Raw genomic sequence first — 19,421 nt, 5'->3', positions numbered from 1 at the left:
GGGCAGCACGGATGGTGTAATGGTTAGCATTACCACCTCACAGCACTGAGGTCATGGGGTTTGATTCCCACCATGGCCCTAACTGTGCGGAGTTTGTATATTCTCCCCGTGCTTGCGTGGGTTTCCTCCCACAATCCAAAAATATACTGGTACGCTAATTGGCTCCCAACAAAATTAACCCTAGAATGTCTGTGGGCAGTATTCAATGAGGATAATTCGAATTTGTGCTATTTTCGCGTTGGAAGGTGATTTTTTGGGTCAGAAAGCGAATCCCCCTATTCAACGTGCACTTCTCGCCGTCTTTCTAAGTGATTTTCGCCGTGTAGCAAATCGCCGCCATCTTTTCATGGTGAAGTAGAAAGTGAACTTTTAAAATAAAGTTGTTGTTGTTTTACATTTGGTGTCAAAAAATCAGGAATTTTATTCTGAGAAGGGGCATGCTATTTTTATTCATGTGCTTATAGCACATGAATATATATTTTAATAAAAAAAAAAAAATTTTTTACACAGAGCAGCCAGCAGGGGGCCGAGAGCCGCTCATTAGATATTCATATATTCACTGCACCCGATCATTACATATGCACGATCGGTGCAGTGAATACTTGGTCACCTGTTGGCTCTCCCGGGGGGGCAGCCTGTGCTGCCTGGCTCCCGGGGAGCCCACCTCCCCCCACATACATTCTGGGGCAGGCAGGGAGACTTCCATCTCCCTGCCTGCCACCGTCCTCAGGCTTACACTCACCGACGTTGAATAGGGGGGACAGCGAGGCTCCGGAACACGGCGGGCAGTGGCGAGTGTGCAGCGAATCCTAAACAGGATTCGCTGCATACCGTCAATATTCTCATTGAATACGGCCCTGTGTGTGCGTGTACATGTGGTAGGGAATATAGATTGTAAGCTCCACTGGGGAAGGGACTGATGTGAATGTTCAAATATTCTCTGTAAAGTGCTGCGGAATATGTGTGCGCTATATAAGAAACTGTTAATAAATATATTAATGTAAGTGCTGCTTTATAGTCCTTGGTCAAACCCACCGAGACGCAACTGCTTGCAAAAGCAGCAGCTTTATAAATCAACCTTGTACAAGGTAGTATGAGACCTCGAGTGATCAAGAACCATTTGTGCATTTATTCCCAGTTTCTTCTGACGCACTTGGAAACACTCTTTCCAGGTGGTGTCTGTGGTTCTCCTGTGACTTTCTTATAGAAATAAACCTCAGTGATTTTGGAGAGTATCTCACTGTAACCCGTATATAATTCTTCTGTCTGCAGCTAGCCTGGACTCCATGCTGTCTGATTATGACATAATCTCCTTATCTGGCATCCAGCAACACTCGTTGAGGAAGCGGGACCTGCAGACACAGTCTCACGTGGAGAGAATGTTGGAGTTCACAGCCCTGCACAGGTAATATAACCCCATAACCCCTCAGTCTATAGCCCCGCACCCTGATTCTTCCGGAACATCACTACGGGCCTGCTAGATAGTACACCCCAACATTCTAACACGGAGCTTGTCTCCTCATGGCTGCCATGGACACACAGCAGCTTACATTCTAAAGGCAATGTGGGTGGACACAAAGGGAAAGGAAAGCAGAGTTCAGTATTGCAAAGGCTGGGGTAAAGGTCCATACACAGTGGGTGATTTTGTCCAGCGTGTATAGACAGTGATGATGGGGAAAATCACTGGGCATCTTTCACCAGTTTCACCATGGGATGGGGGGCGCTCAACACTGCCCCGTACACACTGAGCGGCATTTGAGCTCAAAGCAGATCAAACGACGAAGCTCAGCTGCTTTCAGCTTAAAGTCGCCCAGGGTCTATGGGTTTATAGGCGGGAGGGTGCTGTTCTCCTATAAATGTATGTTTCGTATGTCTTGTAGAATGTGAGCCTGCACCCCATAGGTTGGCAACAGCATGGTATACAGCCCTGAGACAGTCTTGGGTGGTGGTTTTTGGGGAGGAAGAGAAGCGGGAGAAGTCACTGGAAGAGAGAAGTGTTCTGGGGGGGGGGCATGGTAATGATACTGGAGGTGTTGGGTGGAGCAGAGTACAGTAGTTATGGGTTTTGTAGTTGAACAAGGAAAGGTTTTAACTTGATTGTAAGTGGGACCAGGGAGCCAGTGAAGTAACAGGCTGGTACTTTATATCAGTTCACTTTATCTTTCTCCCAGGCTAATTAAATACACCTCCAAATTCCCTGTTTCACTTGCTGATGCCTAGACTGGAGTAAGTGCATCGCATCATCAGTATATTAGAACACTGAATGGAACTTTGGAGCAAATCCTCAATAGCCTTTACTAGTAGACTGTGGCTGATAAGTAAATCTGATGTCCTTGCTGTGCTGTGTTCAGCATACATACACATAAAATGGGCACCCATGGAGCTGTTCCATGTTTAATATCACATTCTGCGTTCATTGATTTTGCAAACTAAAGCTGGCCATACACTTATGCGACTTTGCCCGATTCCGAAGCAGTGGGACGAGGTGCATCGCGTGTGTTTTAGATCTGATGTGCAAGTGCTGCATGTACAGTAGGTCAGTCGGATTGGACGGTCTATAGCAGCACTTCCTGGGACCGCATGCGATCCTGCCGCTCAAAAGCTGCCAGGCGGTTTAAGGGACGTCAGCTGCGACTTCTGCCCTCGGTCAAGTCGCAGTAGTGTTTAGTCTGCTTACTACGGTCAGTGTTGCGTATTTAGATTTGTTGGGTTTTATTCAGAAGCTTTGTACTAAGGCCCTTATTTTGATCGGCATGTTAAGCGACTGCGCATAAACTTATACGTGCATGTGCAGTCGCTTGATGCGAGCGGGAAAGGCGAACTGCTTGTTTCCCATCCCGTTCGCCCCTAGCAGTGCAGGCGGGGGGTGTGGGGGGATGGGCTGCGCCCATGGGAATGCCAGCATTTCATGTGATTTCCCATGAGAACGATGGGCGTTCCCATGTCAATGGGCCGGTGGTGCGGGGGAAGGGCAGTTGACATCAGCAGATGTCCACTTCCCTTACAGGGCTCCCGCGGGATGAAAGACACCAGAGAGGAGTCTTAAATCTGCGAGCGTCTGCAAAATATTTAGATCGGCAATGATCAAATAATTTTGTCCCCGCGCACAAGGCAGCGTTAAAATGACACGCAGAGCTGCAACATGCGTTGCCTGTCCACCAGAATCGGGCCCTTATTGAGTCCAGTCTCTGGCAGAATGTAACGCCTAGTAGGCTCTTGTCATTGGCCGTTTCTTGAGCACAGCTACAAGTCCAGTCTGCCTGTTTTCTCCCTTCTGTTCGGTTTCCCCCCTAATGAAAGTTACTTAATCTGTTTCTTTGCTAGACATTTTAAGCTGTACCTAACCTCTGAGGCGGATCATCTCTCGGAGACGCTGACAGCAGTGGTGGTAGATGGGAACGGCAAAGCAAAGGAGTTTCCTGTCAAGCGGTCTGACTTCTTCACCGGTCATGTTGTTGGTTAGTAAATGTTTCCTGAAGGCTGTTACAACTCTGTAAACGGACCTACCAGTAACGTCACCTCTGCCTAGGCTTTCAGAAATACTGTGCTATTTATAGTTCCCTGTTGTGTTTCCATTATCTCACTGTTAGATACAAGCACACCCCCCCCCCTTCCCTATTTTTCCATACTTAGTTTTTTTCTAATCAGAGCATATCTATTAGTGTATGGGACCTACTTGTATTTATCAGTGTACAAAGACGCCATAATCACTGGTGTAAAACCATCTTTGCCGTGATTGTAAGTTCTTGGAGCTTATTTGCTAACCTGGGAGCATATACACACACCACATGTAGACCTGCATCTTATTCTCTATCACCGTGTCTCATGTAAATCCTCCTATCACTGGGCATCTTGTGAAGAGGATGTACCCAAGATAGTGACCTAGATACAAAGCTGTGAGCACTGCTACAGCACCACTGGTAGACTATCATTGGCACTGACATTTACCTCTCACATCCTGGCAGTGGCAAAGTGGGAGGTTTTCATTTATTTAAAATTTTGCATTGGTTAATTCCACCATCCGAAGGGCCAGATGAACCATGCTTCAAAGAAGTGATAAGGCGGAGAGTGATAAGGTGCCCATACACATTACAATGATTGTATACAGTATCACATCTCATCGCATCTCGGTTTTGCGAAGAGATGAGAAGAGATCCAGTACAAAAAGTATGTGCTGCACATCATTTTTGTACTAGAGTTCATTTCATCTCATCGCAAAACCGAGATGCGATGCGATAAGATGCGATATTGTATACAATAATTGTAACGTGTATGGGCACCTATTCACAACCAGCTCAGAACTGTCATTTTTGAAACCTTGCCTGTAACATGGCAGCTTGGAGCTGATTTTCGTTTTTTTTTTTTTTTTTTTATCATTCTCCACTTCTGTCACTTTTTGAAGCTCGGTGCATCTGGTCCAATGTCCCTGTCTGTGCTCCTGGCACGTGCTTATTGTCCCAGTCCATGGCCCTTTCCTTCGCTTCTCACTGCCTTCTTTATTGCAGGGGAACACAATTCAAAGATCATAGCGCACATTGGGGATGGTGACTTTTCAGCGCGGATCACAACAGACGGTGAAGAATACAACATTGAGGTATTACTCCTCACTCTCCAAATATATATGTGCAGTTTTTCTACTACCTTGGTGTTTCTGGCGGGATGCAAGCCTGCGTAATAAAGACCTGATGGGTACGCACGCTTACGTTACCATGCAGTGTTCCTGCTACGTTCAGTATTGGCCCACTGACAGGAAATTACAGATAACACGTATATGCGTCTATGGCAGAATGAGAACAATGTTTTCCAACTGAACAGATCCCAAGAACTTTCTTGAAAGCATCAGTACCTGGGATGGGGAACCTTTAACCCTCCAGCTGTTGTTGAAATACACATCCCAGCATGCACTGCAACAGTTTTACCATGGCCAAAAAGCAAAACTGTAGCAGGGCATGCTGGGATGTGTAGTTCAACAACAAACTCTGCAGTTGTGGAAAAATGCTCACCTATCCCAAGTCACCCAGAAGATGTACAGGTGTAGTAATTGCTCACTGACACATTTAGAAAAAAAAAACACATGTGGACCTTTATTATTTCACTTCTGAATCCCTGTGGAGACCTGGGAAACATGAACGGTTTGGGGTCAGGAGGACAGAGTTTGAGAACCTATGGCTTAGACCAGGGCTGGCCGAACCGGTCCACGTTTCTAGCTGGTGCACAGCTGTAGTCACTACTACTATAGATCCACAGGTTGCCTGAAAACCATGAACTGTTGGTAGATCTTGCGGACGGTTTGTCCACCCCTGGCTTAGACCATTGATCTGCCACATAACTTTAATAATGTGTTTTCTTGCAGCCATTGTGGAGGTTTACAGAGAATGCTTCCAAGGATAACCTATTGGTCTACAAATCTGAAGACATTCGAAAGGTGTCTCGCCTCCAGTCCTCCAAAGTGTGTGGATACATCAAACCGGAGCAGGACCTCTTCCGAAACAAGCAGGATCCTGCTGACCTGCATGAAGGTAGCGGCTGGTTTACATGTAGCCAGGGGCAATACTTTGGTGTGGCTTCCAAGTGGCGTGCTGCAAAAAAGGTGGCTTGGCTCTCCGTCACTCCTGTTACCCCCAAAGACGGTTGCTGCACTAAATGTTATAGTGCAGCAGTTGCCAATTTAGTATCACCCCTGGGTGGGTGACATCTGGGTGTGGCCTGCACCCTATTTGTGATGTGACTGCATATAGCTGTTGGTAACGTGTTCTGTGTGCAAAAAGCTAAATAAATGTGTTGCTCCTGGCAACCATGCCGAATTTTCTAGTGCCATTTTTAGAAAATCACAATTTGTTTATGGACAATGCCAGTGACAATGCAATGAAGTCATTTAAACCACGTGAATGGTGGAAGTTACAGCTGCTGCTGAAGAGGGCTGTCTACCTGTAGGCAGTGCTGAGAATAGGCCCCTTTACACATGGTCTTTCCATGGTGTAAGCCAGGGGAAATGATCTGGAGCTGTGTGTGTGTGTGATCTGCTGTTGTAAATTCGGTATGTAGTGTTGGTGGATGTGAACACATCAGTTCTTAAATTAACATCCTTTATACAATAAGACAAAATATATACGTATTTATCCTGGAGCTGTATTTAAGATGTATAGATAGATATCAGTAGGACACATCCGCGGTAAGTCATGAACTTCAGCTTCCCATAACCAGAGCCGGCCCTAGTCTAAATGACGCCCTAGGCAAGCTTTTGGCTGGTGCCCCCTAACACCGCAACTAGTTCCGCCTCTGACCCTGCTCCCCTTTCCCAGCACCATCAACTCTCATCATAGCAGGCAGCATTTTGGTGCTCCTACCCGCAATATTTTAAATAGAAACAATGCACACATTTGGTGCGCAGCCCAAACAGGGGTGTGTTCTTGCTGGGAAGGGGCATGGCCACACAATAGTACCCCCAATTCAAATTATGCCACACAGTAGTGCCACTTTATTCACATTATATCATGCAATGGTGTCCCTTATTCACGTTACATCACACAGTAGTACCACTTTACCTTATGTACATTACTCCTCACATTATACCCTTAGAAAAAAATGACACACATAATGCCCCTTACACATATGTTGCACATTATTAATGCCCTTATACATATGACACACATAATGCCTGTTACACATATGTTGAACATTATTAATTCATGACTCAATAGGCCATGCAGCTCCTGGCCAGTTCTGGTAACGTTGGGTGCCTTTTTTGCTGAAAATTCATCTCATTTGCTTTGTTATGACCAGCACACACAAGGAGCTTCTGATGATTAAAATGATATGCGGCATGCCTATATTTTGTGTGCGACTGTGGCTGTACCTGCATACGGAATGCTATGTTACAGTGATTTCCATGAATACACTATTTCATATGCAGATACAGCCTCACTCACACACAGAATATAGTCATGCTGCATATCATTTTAATCAGCAGAAGCTGCTAATGCCCCTAGGCATTCCAAATGCCCTAGGCAATTGCCTAGTTTGCCTATGCCTAAGGCCGGCTCTGCCCATAACAACACCATAGAAAGTAAATCATATCTTTGTCTGTCTGGTGCATGTGAGAGCAGTTTTTTTGTCTGTGTTCTTCTGTAACTATTACAGCTGGCGAAAGAAAACTTTACACCATTTATACCCCTTTTCCACCGCCGCAAAAAACCCGGGTTTTTCCCTCGTGGACCTGGGTCAGCGGCAGTGTAAAAGGGGTCAACCCATGTCCCTTTACACAGGAATTCTACCCAGGTCCTGACCAGGGTAGAACATGGGCATGACCTGGGTAGAGGGCAGTGTAAACGGGTACACTGGGTCATCCGACCCGGCTCCCGTTTACAGCAATGGGGGAAGCCCAACCTCTGGACCGCAGCGTCCTGCGGTCAATCTGCCTGCTGTACTCTGCAGACAGCAGCAGAGGCAGGGAGGAGGTGAATGGATGCGGCATCCATTCACCTCAGGGTTGACGACTGGGGGGGTGCACTGGGACCGGGAGCAGCCCAGCAGCTTACTTTTTGCTGGGCTTGCCCCCAGCGCAACGATCGGCGGTAAGCGGTGCACATCCCGGTTCCGACCTGGCTTTGAACAGTGTTCCAAGTACCGGGTCGGATCCAGGATTTGGGTGTAAAAGGGGTTTAGTTTTCATGATACATGCATCCTTTTTATTCTACAATAATAAAAGCAAGTGTGAACCTATATTGCTAATATTACACTGAATATTAATTACGTACATACCTTCATTTATAGAGATGGGTAAGCCATAGCTACTGGTCTCTTTGTATAATGTATTAAGATGCTGCCTTTTGACTATTTTATATATAAAAAAAAAAGTTGAATCTAAACCTAATAATAAACCAAAAACAATAATTATAAAAAAAAAATATTTTAATTAAACCATCATGGCATTTGAGAACTTGTTAAGGTGCAGATGTATTAATCCCTGTGGAGCTGTATATTGGAAGCTGATAACACACCAGTAAATCAACTCCTAACTGTAAAGTTACCGGCTGGCTTTGTAAAATGCCATCTAGGAGCCGATTGGCTGCTGCCCCGCAGAGTCCAACCCTCACACTGACCTCCCCCAACCCTCCTTCTGAAGTAATAACACAACGGCTTCTATAATGTGGTCGACTTGGTCCAGCATTTCTTTGGAATAATGAGGCATATGCTATAACACACCTGAATGTACGGGCTCTTCTCTATGCCAGTGAAAATGATGCCAAAGCCTTTTAATACAACTGGTTTAACTGCAGATATTGTAAACTGACATTAAAGTACTTATTGAGCTAGATATAGGGATCATTAATCCTTAAAGTGCACATACAGATTGCATTGTATCTAGTACAAAAGGCATACAATGTTCGGTACTTGTATACCATCACGGCTCCCATCGCATGCCGGCGCATGCCAAATGTAGTGGCAAATGTAGTGGCATGCGATGCGATTTTTCAGGGTTTTTTATGAATTTGTTGTAAAAATCGCATGCCATGGCATGCGATTTTGATCACAAATGCATCCAAATGCATTTAAATTAGTAGCAAACATGTTAAATGCACCCTAAATGTCTTTTTCACACTGTACCACCCCCACTATCAACGCCAACCCGAAGCGTGGCGAGCGGCGGCGGTACGCGTCCTACGACCTTTTCATGCCCCCACTATCGTCGGCGTGGAGTTGAGAATAGAAAGTGTGGCAAGTGCAGCGAGCCACCGAGCCCGGAGCGTGGCGAGGGGACGCGGATACCTGTGAAGCCCGCGAGGGGACGTGGATACCTGTGAAGGTATCCGCGTCCCCTCGCGGGGCACGCTGCGCTCGCCACGCTTCGGGCTCGGTGGCTCGCTGCGCTCGCCACACTTTCTATTCTCAACTCCACGCCGACGTGGATAGTGAGGGTATGAAAAGGTCGTAGGACGCGTACCGCCGCCCCTCACGGGCTCGCTGCACTCGCCACGCTTCAGGTTGGCGTTCATAGTGGGGGTGCTACAGTAACAAATGCCCTTTGGGGTGCATTTAACATGATTTTAACACATGTCAATGATTTCTGTGAAAAATGGCATCGCATCGCATACGATGCACATCGTGGGAGCCGTGATACTACACAAGTACCCAATGTTCTACAGCAGCGTACTTTTTGTACTAGATACGAAAGTATGGGCTGCACAGACTTTCGGTGCGATGTGATGTGCGGGGGGAGCAACCCTTGCGTCGCACCCTAAAACGCACCGTGTATGGGCACCTTTAGAACAGATGGACAGTTGATACATCTGTAAACTGATTGAAGCTCCTAATTCCTGGGAGCAGGAGGACTCATTGAAGAGAACAGTGCAGTATGTGGGAGTGTGGGAATGGCACCAGACCAGCAGATAGCGTGTGGGAGTGTAGAGATCTTCAGAGATTATGTATTGTGGCTTAAGGCCAGGAGGGGGTATTCAGTCACGCATCTTCTGAGGCTTTTTCATAGAAAACCCTTCCTTTTATAGATATTCGGAAAACGGCAAAAATCTGGAAGGTATTTTAGAACTAGTTCCCTCCTATATTCATTGCATTTTTCTGGTGGTTTAATAAACATTGGGGGATTTCCTTTTACTGGAAAGCTGGGTCTTGTCCTTCAACATTAATATAGGTCCCTATCTTGTCTTCCCCAAAAGTGGTATAGCGCCAATCAATTAAATGAGTCCGTGTATTCCAAATGAAGCAAACAAGAAGAATCTTCCAAGTAGGGTTTTTTATTTTTATCTTCAAAGAAATAGGAAAACAGAAAATATAGGTCCCTATCTTGTCTGTGTAAAGACCCCCCCATACACTACCTCGATTTGGCCAGATTTCACCTGTTCCTGATGGAACGGGCCGAGAAATTGACCCGAATCGGGTGAGTGTGATGTCGCCTCAGGTCCAACGCACGGTCCTGTGCGTATCGAACCTGAGTTGGAGGTCGGAGTGACGTGCAGGTCCAGGCTCAGACCTCCCTCCCAGCGGCAGGGAACAGGGGTCACATGTGATCCATCACCAGTTAAAGGACCGCATGTGATGGATCACATGCAGCCCTGCCGCCCGGGAAGGTCCAGTAGAAATTGCAGTAGTGTACGGCCAACAGTCTATCAGCAGTTACTACCAGAAGAGACTGATCGGCCTCTGTAGCTAATAGAAAAAATAAACTGTCTGATAATGAATTCCCCAGAGACTATAAAATATTATTTGTTAGTTTTTTAATGGTCACTAGTGTTGTTGTTTTTTTTTGTTTTAAACTAAAATATTACTCTGTATTACTCGGCCAATATTTTCTTCATCCCTTCGAGTGCCAAGGGAATTTGCCAAAATTGGTGTGAAAATTGCCAATTCATCAGAATGACCTGTAATACTTACTTTATAAAGGAAATATAATTTTTTTTTTTAAATTTGAACTTATATAACAAATGTGAGCAACGCTGGCATTTTTTAGCGGTTATTTTGCTCATCTCTCACAGATGTTAATACAATCCTTTTTCGGGCCCTGACTATTGAGACCTGTTTTATTCAGGCTGCATCTGTGTAATGAAGGATTCTATGGTCTTACCCTAGTGTATCTACATGGAATACTAATCAGTGCTTCCATTGTCTCCAAACACAGAGCATTTCCACCGACAGAAGAGGCAGAAAGCGGGCCCTGACCCCAGTAGGAACACCTGTAAGATGCTGGTAGTGGCAGACCATCGCTTTTACAGAAATATGGGGAGGAGGGAGGAGAGCACCACCATAAACTACCTGGTAAGCTGTGACATTGATTCACAGTGGCTGCTCTCTGGAAATACAATGGTTGCATCAATATAAACCTATCTATGCCTTCGCTTCTCATTCTGCACTTTTATAGGTTGATTTATAATTGGCCTGATGCCATCTCCTTCTTTTTTTTAATACGTAAGTCTAAAGTTGATCAAATACCTTTTTTAATAACCCTTTATCGGTCACATTTCCTTTGTACTTTAAAAGATTTTTCCTCATGGCTGCAGTACTCCAATTTCACCACCAGATGGTACTGGTCAGTCTGATGTTGCCAAATGGCCACAACAGATTGACAGTGAGATGACATTTTAAGATGTCCTGACATAGATGTAGCTATTTTGCAACAATATCGATAAAGGGTTAACAAAAATACAAATGTAGTAATTGCAAGTACTAAAATTTGCTGAAGCAGCTTGTAAGGTGCATACACACATCGATTTTGGCGATGTACAATTTTGACTATACTAGTATAGATTGTATATTTGTTAGTCAAAATTGTTCTGCCTGTAATTTTCTTGCGATACCTACCCTGCAAGGAAGCGCCAGCTGTGTACATACGGTGCAATATGTACTATGTTTTCTACCGATTCTACCGGTAATTGCACCGTGTGTGTGTGTGTGTGCCCCATTACAGTGATTACTTTAATATTCATTTAGGCGAAGCGCCGAAACTAGTTTCTCCTGTTGCTTTTTATACACATTTGAAATATTGTATTTGCTTGCAAATTGGCCTTTGTTGCTGATTTGTCTGGCTGCAGAACCGCTGTAAATGTAACCATAGCGATATGCTATGTACTGGATACCTTGGTTCTGAGTAGTAGGAATGCATCCATTCACCAGGAGGTAATGATGTCACCAGGAGGTAATGATGTCACCAGGGCACGGCGCCCAGGGTTTACGTTAAGCCCTAACCAGGATTGCAGTTTTCTTAACATTTTCCGGTCATTTATACCAAATTCACTAAGACCAGAATCTTGTTAATTCCTCCGTTGGGAGATTTGTCTGCTTGGTGGCTAGAATGGTTTACTAAAGTTCTTTTCCTGGTATTTGTAGATTGAGCTCATTGACCGTGTGGACGATATATACAGAAACACCTCGTGGGACTCCCAGTGGAAGGGCTATGGAGTACAGATAGAACAGGTATCCATCTCCTGGTATAATATTTTCATACGCGCGTATACAGCCACATTGTGATAGATATACAGATATAAATGCAGAGCGATGGGCACTACAGTCAAATGCAGAATAAATGCCCTGTTGCCAGAAAAAAATATAATCTACCTTCCCAGAGGATATTGGATGCATAAACAAAGGCTTATTTGGTTGGCATAGTAACACCGAATACTTCCAGCAGATATTCCAGGGATGCACTTCAGAAATAAGGGGTGTGTCTTTGAATGTATTGTAGCACACCATATACCCCTTTTACACATCATGCAACACAATAGTAGGCCCCTTATACTTGCCCCTTACATTAGTAATGCCACACACCTGCTCTCCTGTAGAAATGCCACACACCTGCTCTCCTGTAGTAATGCCACACCCCTGCTCTCCTGTAGTAATGCCACACCCCTGCCCCCCTGTAGTAATGACACACCCCTGCCCCCCTGTAGTAATGACACACCCCTGTAGTAATGACACACCCCTGCCCCCCTGTAGTAATGACACACCCCTGCCCCCCTGTAGTAATGACACACCCCTGCCCCCCTGTAGTAATAACACACCCCTGCCCCCCTGTAGTAATGACACACCCCTGCTCTCCTGTAGTAATGCCACACCCCTGCTCTCCTGTAGTAATGCCACACACCTGCTCTCCTGTAGTAATGCCACACCCCTGCCCCCCTGTAGTAATGACACACCCCTGCCCCCCTGTAGTAATACCACACCCCTGCCCCCCTGTAGTAATACCACACCCCTGCCCCCCTGTAGTAATGCCACACCCCTGCCCCCCTGTAGTAATGCCACACCCCTGCCCCCCTGTAGTAATGACACACCCCTGCTCTCCTGTAGTAATGCCACACCCCTGCTCTCCTGTAGTAATGCCACACCCCTGCCCCCCTGTAGTAATGACACACCCCTGCCCCCCTGTAGTAATGAGTAGATATTCCAAACACCAAAATGGCGCTGATTGCCGCCCCATGCAGTCATTACGACTCACCCATCCTCTGTGTCGGCGCTGTGGCTGTAGTGACATGTGGGGGGCGGGCGGCTCGGTGCTGCTGTAGTGTGTCCAATGGCGGGTGTGTGCGCACGGCATAATCCTGCGGCCTTCGCACATGCACCTGAAGTGACCGTAAAGATCTCAGCAATAACTGATCCCCCAACAAATACATTTTCTTAGTGAAGGCGAATGGGTTCTCTACTGAGGCAGCTACTACGCTAAAAAAGCTTCAGCAACAGTTCTGCCATAAAACAGACACAGCATAAACCAGGCAGCATCAACAAAAGACCTATTGTGTAAAATATAACATGGGTAATAGGAGCGATAATATGAGGCGGTGGTGAATAGCGAAATAGAAAAGAAAATAAGCATCAAAATAAAAAAGCAAATTGAAAACAAAAAAATACATTATAAAAATATTAAATTAATTTACAATAATAAAGGATTGGCACAAATGTATACAGTGCTTTCAAAAATAGTTTATGGGAGTTCCTTCATGCCTATTCTTACCCTGTATCTATGAAAGCTGATAATTTGACTGGAGATGTTCCACTAACCCCTTCAGTTAGCGCTCTCAGTACCCAGATTATATTTTACGCATTTATTTGGAGGGCAGCTTTTCTGTATACATAGGAGCGCAGATCACCTATCATAGTAAAAAGACCCTATTGTGACCTGAAATGGGTGATTTGGTACTAGGGGGTGTTTGGGTTTGTCATTACAAGGGGGTCAGAGGTATGGTTAGGCTGTAGCGGAGGAAGGGACGTATGCTAACCCAGCCCCTTCTTACATCCTGCTATCAAGCCACCTCCCACCTGCTTGCACCATATGTCATCTGTCTGTCTCCCCCTTCCTACTAGATTGTAAGCTCCTCAGAGCAGGGCCCTCTTCCCTCCTGTTGTCAAAGCCCTCTTCTCACATTTCACTCACAGCTCTCTCATACTCAAATACTCAGTGACCATCTTCGTCCACATACTCCTCTCCATATCTATGGCCACCAGCCCCTAGTAGTATGTTGATCAAATCCTCACTACTTACATTTAAGCTGTAATGTGTATTTACTGTAATGCTAAGTGTTGTCTCCCTGTACTGTTCCTTTGTACGGCGCTGCAAAACACTTTTGGCGCCTTATAAATAAAATTATAATAATAATGGAGGAGAGCGGTCTCCCTGGCACAACAATTTGTTCAGTTACTCTAGGCCCTGTACAGACACCAGTGATGCAGCATAGTATGGGGCGGGATGGCGGTAATGTAGCCAGGGGCATAGCGAGGGCGGAGCACAAGCTCCAGGCGCCGGAAGATCAGAGAGCGCCGGAGACGTGCCTGCACAGCCAGCTCACCCGCCAGCCCTGCACAGCCAGCCCTGCCCGCTCTTGTTTCCCGGCTGGCTCCCCGCTCACGCTGTGCTGGGTGATGTGCAGGGCCGCCGAGAGAGGGGGGCGGGTACATGTTACCTGGGCCAGGGTCAGAGTTCAGGTCACTGTGAGCTGGCGGCAGGGAGGGGCAGGGTAAGGAGGTGCAGCACTACTATTGCGGCTGGTCCCCTCCACTAATTGAAGGTGGCACCGTTGGTTCCAGCTGGCCTGGGTCTCCTCCCAGCTCCCGCGCTGCTTCTGCTGGATCGCCGGCTCCTCTGCTGCTGCTGCCACCCACCCTCCTCATGGCTCGCTGGCTTTATCCCCAGAGCACAGGATAAGCAAGGGGGGGGGGGACGATGACAGAAAAAGGAGCAGCAGGGGGGGGATGGCACATAGAAAGGAGCCGCAGTGGGGGTGTGTCCTAGTTTTGGGCGGGATGCCGGGGGTGTAGCCTAGTATGGGGCGGGTTTGTAACATAGTATGGGGCGGGATGGTGGGTTTGTAGCCTAGTATGGAAGTCCATTTATTATATATGCAAAGTCTATCTAATTTATTCATGTCGCACGCAACCAATAAGCGAATGTCCAGAATTATAATCAATGAATATTATTTATGAATGTAAGCAGATGAAATTGTAGTACGGATTGTACCATATAACAATACAGATATTATAATCAATATGATTAATTACACCAGCATCCTTAAGTACAGTTAACCTCAGTGTTATATATGTGTATGTGAATACAGTGCTGGGGGCGTGGCTATGAAGCAGCAGCCATTTTAGAATAACTAACCTTGTGTCCACCATTTTAGATACCGCCACATGGCACACAAAGGAACCTTAACAATCTAAGGACTCAAACTGCCGCATGGCAACCAAACATAAACTGACTGTACATTCATAATTTATATCCACAACATTACTCCAAATTACCTCTAACCGGCATCATGTGATACTCAGAATCCGGAATATAACTTGCACATTCAGCAAACACACTAAACCTGCAGCATACACAATTTGAATATCATTAAGCTACAATGTACTTCTCTGAACAGAGCCTAGCTATACCATAAACACATCACATGGCATCACACACACCATCCGAGCACATGCTAAGAACACTTGTTACATATAAGTTGGTTTTATCCGCCAGTTTATCTAGATATTCTCACTGGATATTACACAAAGCATTCACACACTTAGATAGAAACAGCTCAGAGCTAATCCATTCTGGGACATAGACACACACTCGATTAAGCACAAATGCTGGAATCCATACCTGCTCACGCAGAGCCTAACACATGCTTTCAAATACATGCGTCCCTTTGAGCAAACACACCCACTTGAATACAAAGAGTCCATACAATAGTGGACTACTCTCACAGCACATGTTGCTACAGTTATTCCAGGCCTCCTTCTAAATACTTAGTAATAGCATCCACCATGCTCAAATCAGTTTAATCACTACAGCTTATCCTTTCAAATACCAATCTATATGTTTATCCATAATCTACCAACCGCTGCTATATGTAGCTATTGTGAAACACAATACAATCCATGATGATATCACATGGCTGAGCACATGGCACACAGCCGATAGGCCTACACTTTATGGCCTAACAATCTTTCATGATACAGGGTTGTAAATCTCAATCTAACCAGTAAAACATATCCTAACTTAACAGATCAAAACATCACTCTTGCTGATCAACTCCTACTTCGCTCACAGTTATTTGAAACACATCATGCTACTCATACAATGAAATACAACATTCCTGGCTATGTATTATTGAAGCTAGAATACATCTTTCCTATATCTCACACGTAGCTCTCTGCATCATAATACTCCTAAACATCCAGTCCATTAATCATATCCTAGTCCTGGCGCACAATTCAATCAGTCCTACAAGTATACATTACTCAAAGCCATGTAGTAGACGGTCACTCTTCCCGGAGAATCTAAATCCATCTTATCGGGTCTGCGTCCCAAAGACAACTACCTGTTTGTGTTTCATTTACTATCCAAGAAAACTTTCTAGGGGGAGGGGTTGATCCTATTGTCTTCCCAGGGACCATTCAGTCACCTTCTATCAATAGCCTGCAGACACGCCCCTTTGTTACTGTATCTTATCTATAGTGTGAACTTATAACTTGTTATAACATGTAAGTGCAACATGATATGAAATTCTAATAACTGTCATCTGACAGCTAACATAATTCCAATCATTTAGAGACCAAACTTGGCATTATGAGCTAAAATGTGTAACTTGATATGCAATATTTCCTGGCTTATGGGATACAGATTATTTATCTCTGACTATATTAATGTTATGGGCATGGTTAAAATTATAATTATGGAAATTATATGCTCGGAAAAATTAGGCATTGACACCTAGTATGGGGCGGGATGGTGGGGGTGTAGCATAGTATGGGGTGGGATGGCGGGATGTAGCCTAGTTTATGGCGGGGGTGTAGCCTAGTTTAGGGTTGGGATGGCGGGGGTGTAGCCTAGTTTGGGGTGGGATGGCGGGGGCGTAGCCTAGTTTGGGGTGGGATGGCAGGGGTGTAGCATAGTTAGGGGTGGGATGGCAGGGGTGTAGCATATTTAGGGGTGGGATGGCGGGGTGTAGCATATTTAGGGGTGGGATGGCGGGGTGTAGCATAGTTTGGGGTGGGATGGCGGGGGCGTAGCCTAGTTTGGGATGGGATGGCAGGGGTGTAGCATAGTTAGGGGTGGGATGGCAGGGGTGTAGCATAGTTAGGGGTGGGATGGCAGGGGTGTAGCATAGTTAGGGGTGGGATGGCGGAGGTGTAGCCTAGTTTGGGGTGGGATGGCGGAGGTGTAGCCTAGTTTGGGGTGGGATGGCAGGGGTGTAGCATAGTTAGGGGTGGGATGGCAGGGGTGTAGCATAGTTAGGAGTGGGATGGCAGGGGTGTAGCATAGTTTGGGCTGGGATGGCGGGGGTGTAGCATAGTTTGGGCTGGGATGTTAGAATTGGGTGCAGTGCAGCATGGAGGAGTGAACAGAAGGCTGTGAGTATGGGGCGAATGAGTGACAACAATCCTAGGCAGAAGGAAGATGAGCAGACACTGAGATGGGGGCGGAAAGCAGGAAAACGGAGCAATCTGGCATATGTGCAGCCGTGAGAATGGTAACAGCCTGGCAGAGCTCCGTGCACACAGTCTCCATATATCTGCACTAGTTAATCATTTCTCTGTCCCATGTTTAGTTATATAATGACCATTCTTTTGGAGTCGGGTCATCCAATACCTAAATGTGATCTCTTCTGATACCGCTCAGATCATTGTACACAAGGACCCACAGAATGTAACCAATTCAAAACCGCACTACAACATGGCAAAGAGTTATCCCGATGAGAAAAAGGATGCTTGGGAAGTGAAACAGCTGCTGGAGGTGAGAGGGAGAGACCGGTCTGATGTACAACAGGCCAGTGTTCCCGATGGAGAAATGCTTACTGCTTCATCATGAATTATGCTGGGTTACTCTGTATGGCAGCTAGGAATAATCTCATGTAAAACCAGGAGGCTGCAGTGTAATATTACCAGTATATGGAAATGGGAAATCTTCCGCCCTAAGTCAGCATTATTTACAACGTTCACTTGGTGACTGTCCTGGGCAAACACAGGGTTTCCGGAGTAGGGATTACAGCGATTGTCGCCAGCTTCATGAAGGATGCATTATTAGTAGAGATGTGCAGATCCGGATTTACCCGGATCTCAAAACGGGATCTTATTGGCTATGTGCTGTCACATGTGTTTGCTCCAAAACATGTGACAGCTGGATAGCCAATAAGATCCCGTTTTGAGATCCGGGTAAATCCTATCTCTAACTATTAGCATGTAAAAAGCTGCATTCTGCCCCAAACACACTGTAGTTTAGATAATGTAGTACCTGTCTTCTGCTGGAGGGAGGATACTGTGGACGAGATGCACTAAGCTTAAAAAGTGATCAAATGGAGACTGATAAACAGCCAGCCAATCAGCTTCTACCTGCCAGGTCACAGGCTGGATTCGAAAAATGACACGTAGGAGCAGATTGGCTGGTTGTTTATTGCTCTCCATTTTATCACTTTTCAAGGTTTAATACACCTGGCCATCTATGTGCCCGTGTCTATCTATCTGAAATCCATTCTAACTGTCCGGCACTCTGTTCCTTGCAGCAATTTAGCCAGGACATATCAGAGAAGGCCTCGGGGGTCTGCCTGGCTCACCTTTTCACCTATCAGGACTTTGAAATGGGGACGTTAGGACTTGCTTACGTTGGATCCCACAAGCCAAACACCCATGGAGGAATCTGCCCTAAAGGTCAGAGTGTGTGCGATCCAGCAAGTGTTTGTGTGAGCGTGTAAATATAGTAACGCTCTTACATACTTACAGTGAGTATGTAGGCAGTGAGTTCCTGGGTGATGCTGTGAATCTGATCACCCATCACCTGCCAGAGGAGCGGCACAATGCTAGTTTTACACTAATCCAAGTGCCTTGTGCCAGATCAGCTCATTGTCTGTGTTTGTTTAAATCAATCTTGTGTGGCCAGGGTTATCAAGGTTCTGTAAGCCATTGTTCTCTTTAAAATATAAATAGTCTATGCGATGATGATGCAGGTTGGTAGTACTCCAGGGTGCTTTCCCCATACATTGTCACTCAGGTCACGGGAGAATTTCATGAATGTTTTCACAGACAGAGACTTTGGCTCGGGCTCTTCTGTCCTCTGTTAGGTAATGACGCATCTGCTCCTTCCCTTTCAGCTTACAAAAGCGAATCGTCACAGAAAGCCATCTATCTGAACACTGGACTGACCAGCACAAAAAACTATGGAAAAACTATCCTTACAAAGGTATAACCAGAACCAGTTATTGCTGCATGCAGTTCTCCGATGGGGATTTGTGATAACATTTCTAAATACTAGCACGCCAATCTCATAGCCCCACCCACCCACTTACCCACACACTTCTGATGTTAGTGAATCCTTAAATACAGCCTTAGTCATAAATGTATAAAGGTCAGGGGTTGTTAAATTTGTATCGTATTGTGGTAGCTCCTACACGTTCCCAGCTATGGCTACGGAGCAATGCGTGATAATGGGATTTCCTCTC

At 45.7% G+C, this 19,421-nt stretch overlaps 1 protein-coding gene across 1 annotated transcript in view; it reads left to right on the top strand.

Annotated features, from left to right (window-relative positions):
- The window catches only part of ADAM17 (ADAM metallopeptidase domain 17), a 44,079-nt gene that overhangs the window by 8,033 nt on the left and 16,625 nt on the right, over positions 1-19,421 (top strand). The window contains exons 3-11 of the mRNA XM_083178534.1: positions 1,273-1,405; positions 3,325-3,458; positions 4,506-4,594; positions 5,354-5,519; positions 10,634-10,770; positions 11,839-11,925; positions 17,609-17,722; positions 18,489-18,633; positions 19,074-19,162. Of these exons, the coding sequence (XP_083034660.1) occupies positions 1,273-1,405; positions 3,325-3,458; positions 4,506-4,594; positions 5,354-5,519; positions 10,634-10,770; positions 11,839-11,925; positions 17,609-17,722; positions 18,489-18,633; positions 19,074-19,162 (1,094 nt within the window). The remainder of the gene's footprint in view (positions 1-1,272; positions 1,406-3,324; positions 3,459-4,505; positions 4,595-5,353; positions 5,520-10,633; positions 10,771-11,838; positions 11,926-17,608; positions 17,723-18,488; positions 18,634-19,073; positions 19,163-19,421) is intronic.

Source organism: Crinia signifera, chromosome 3 (assembly GCF_055691185.1).
Source record: "Crinia signifera chromosome 3, ASM5569118v1, whole genome shotgun sequence".
NCBI classification, from domain to species: Eukaryota; Metazoa; Chordata; class Amphibia; order Anura; family Myobatrachidae; genus Crinia; species Crinia signifera.
This window is presented reverse-complemented; position numbering and strand designations above follow the sequence as displayed.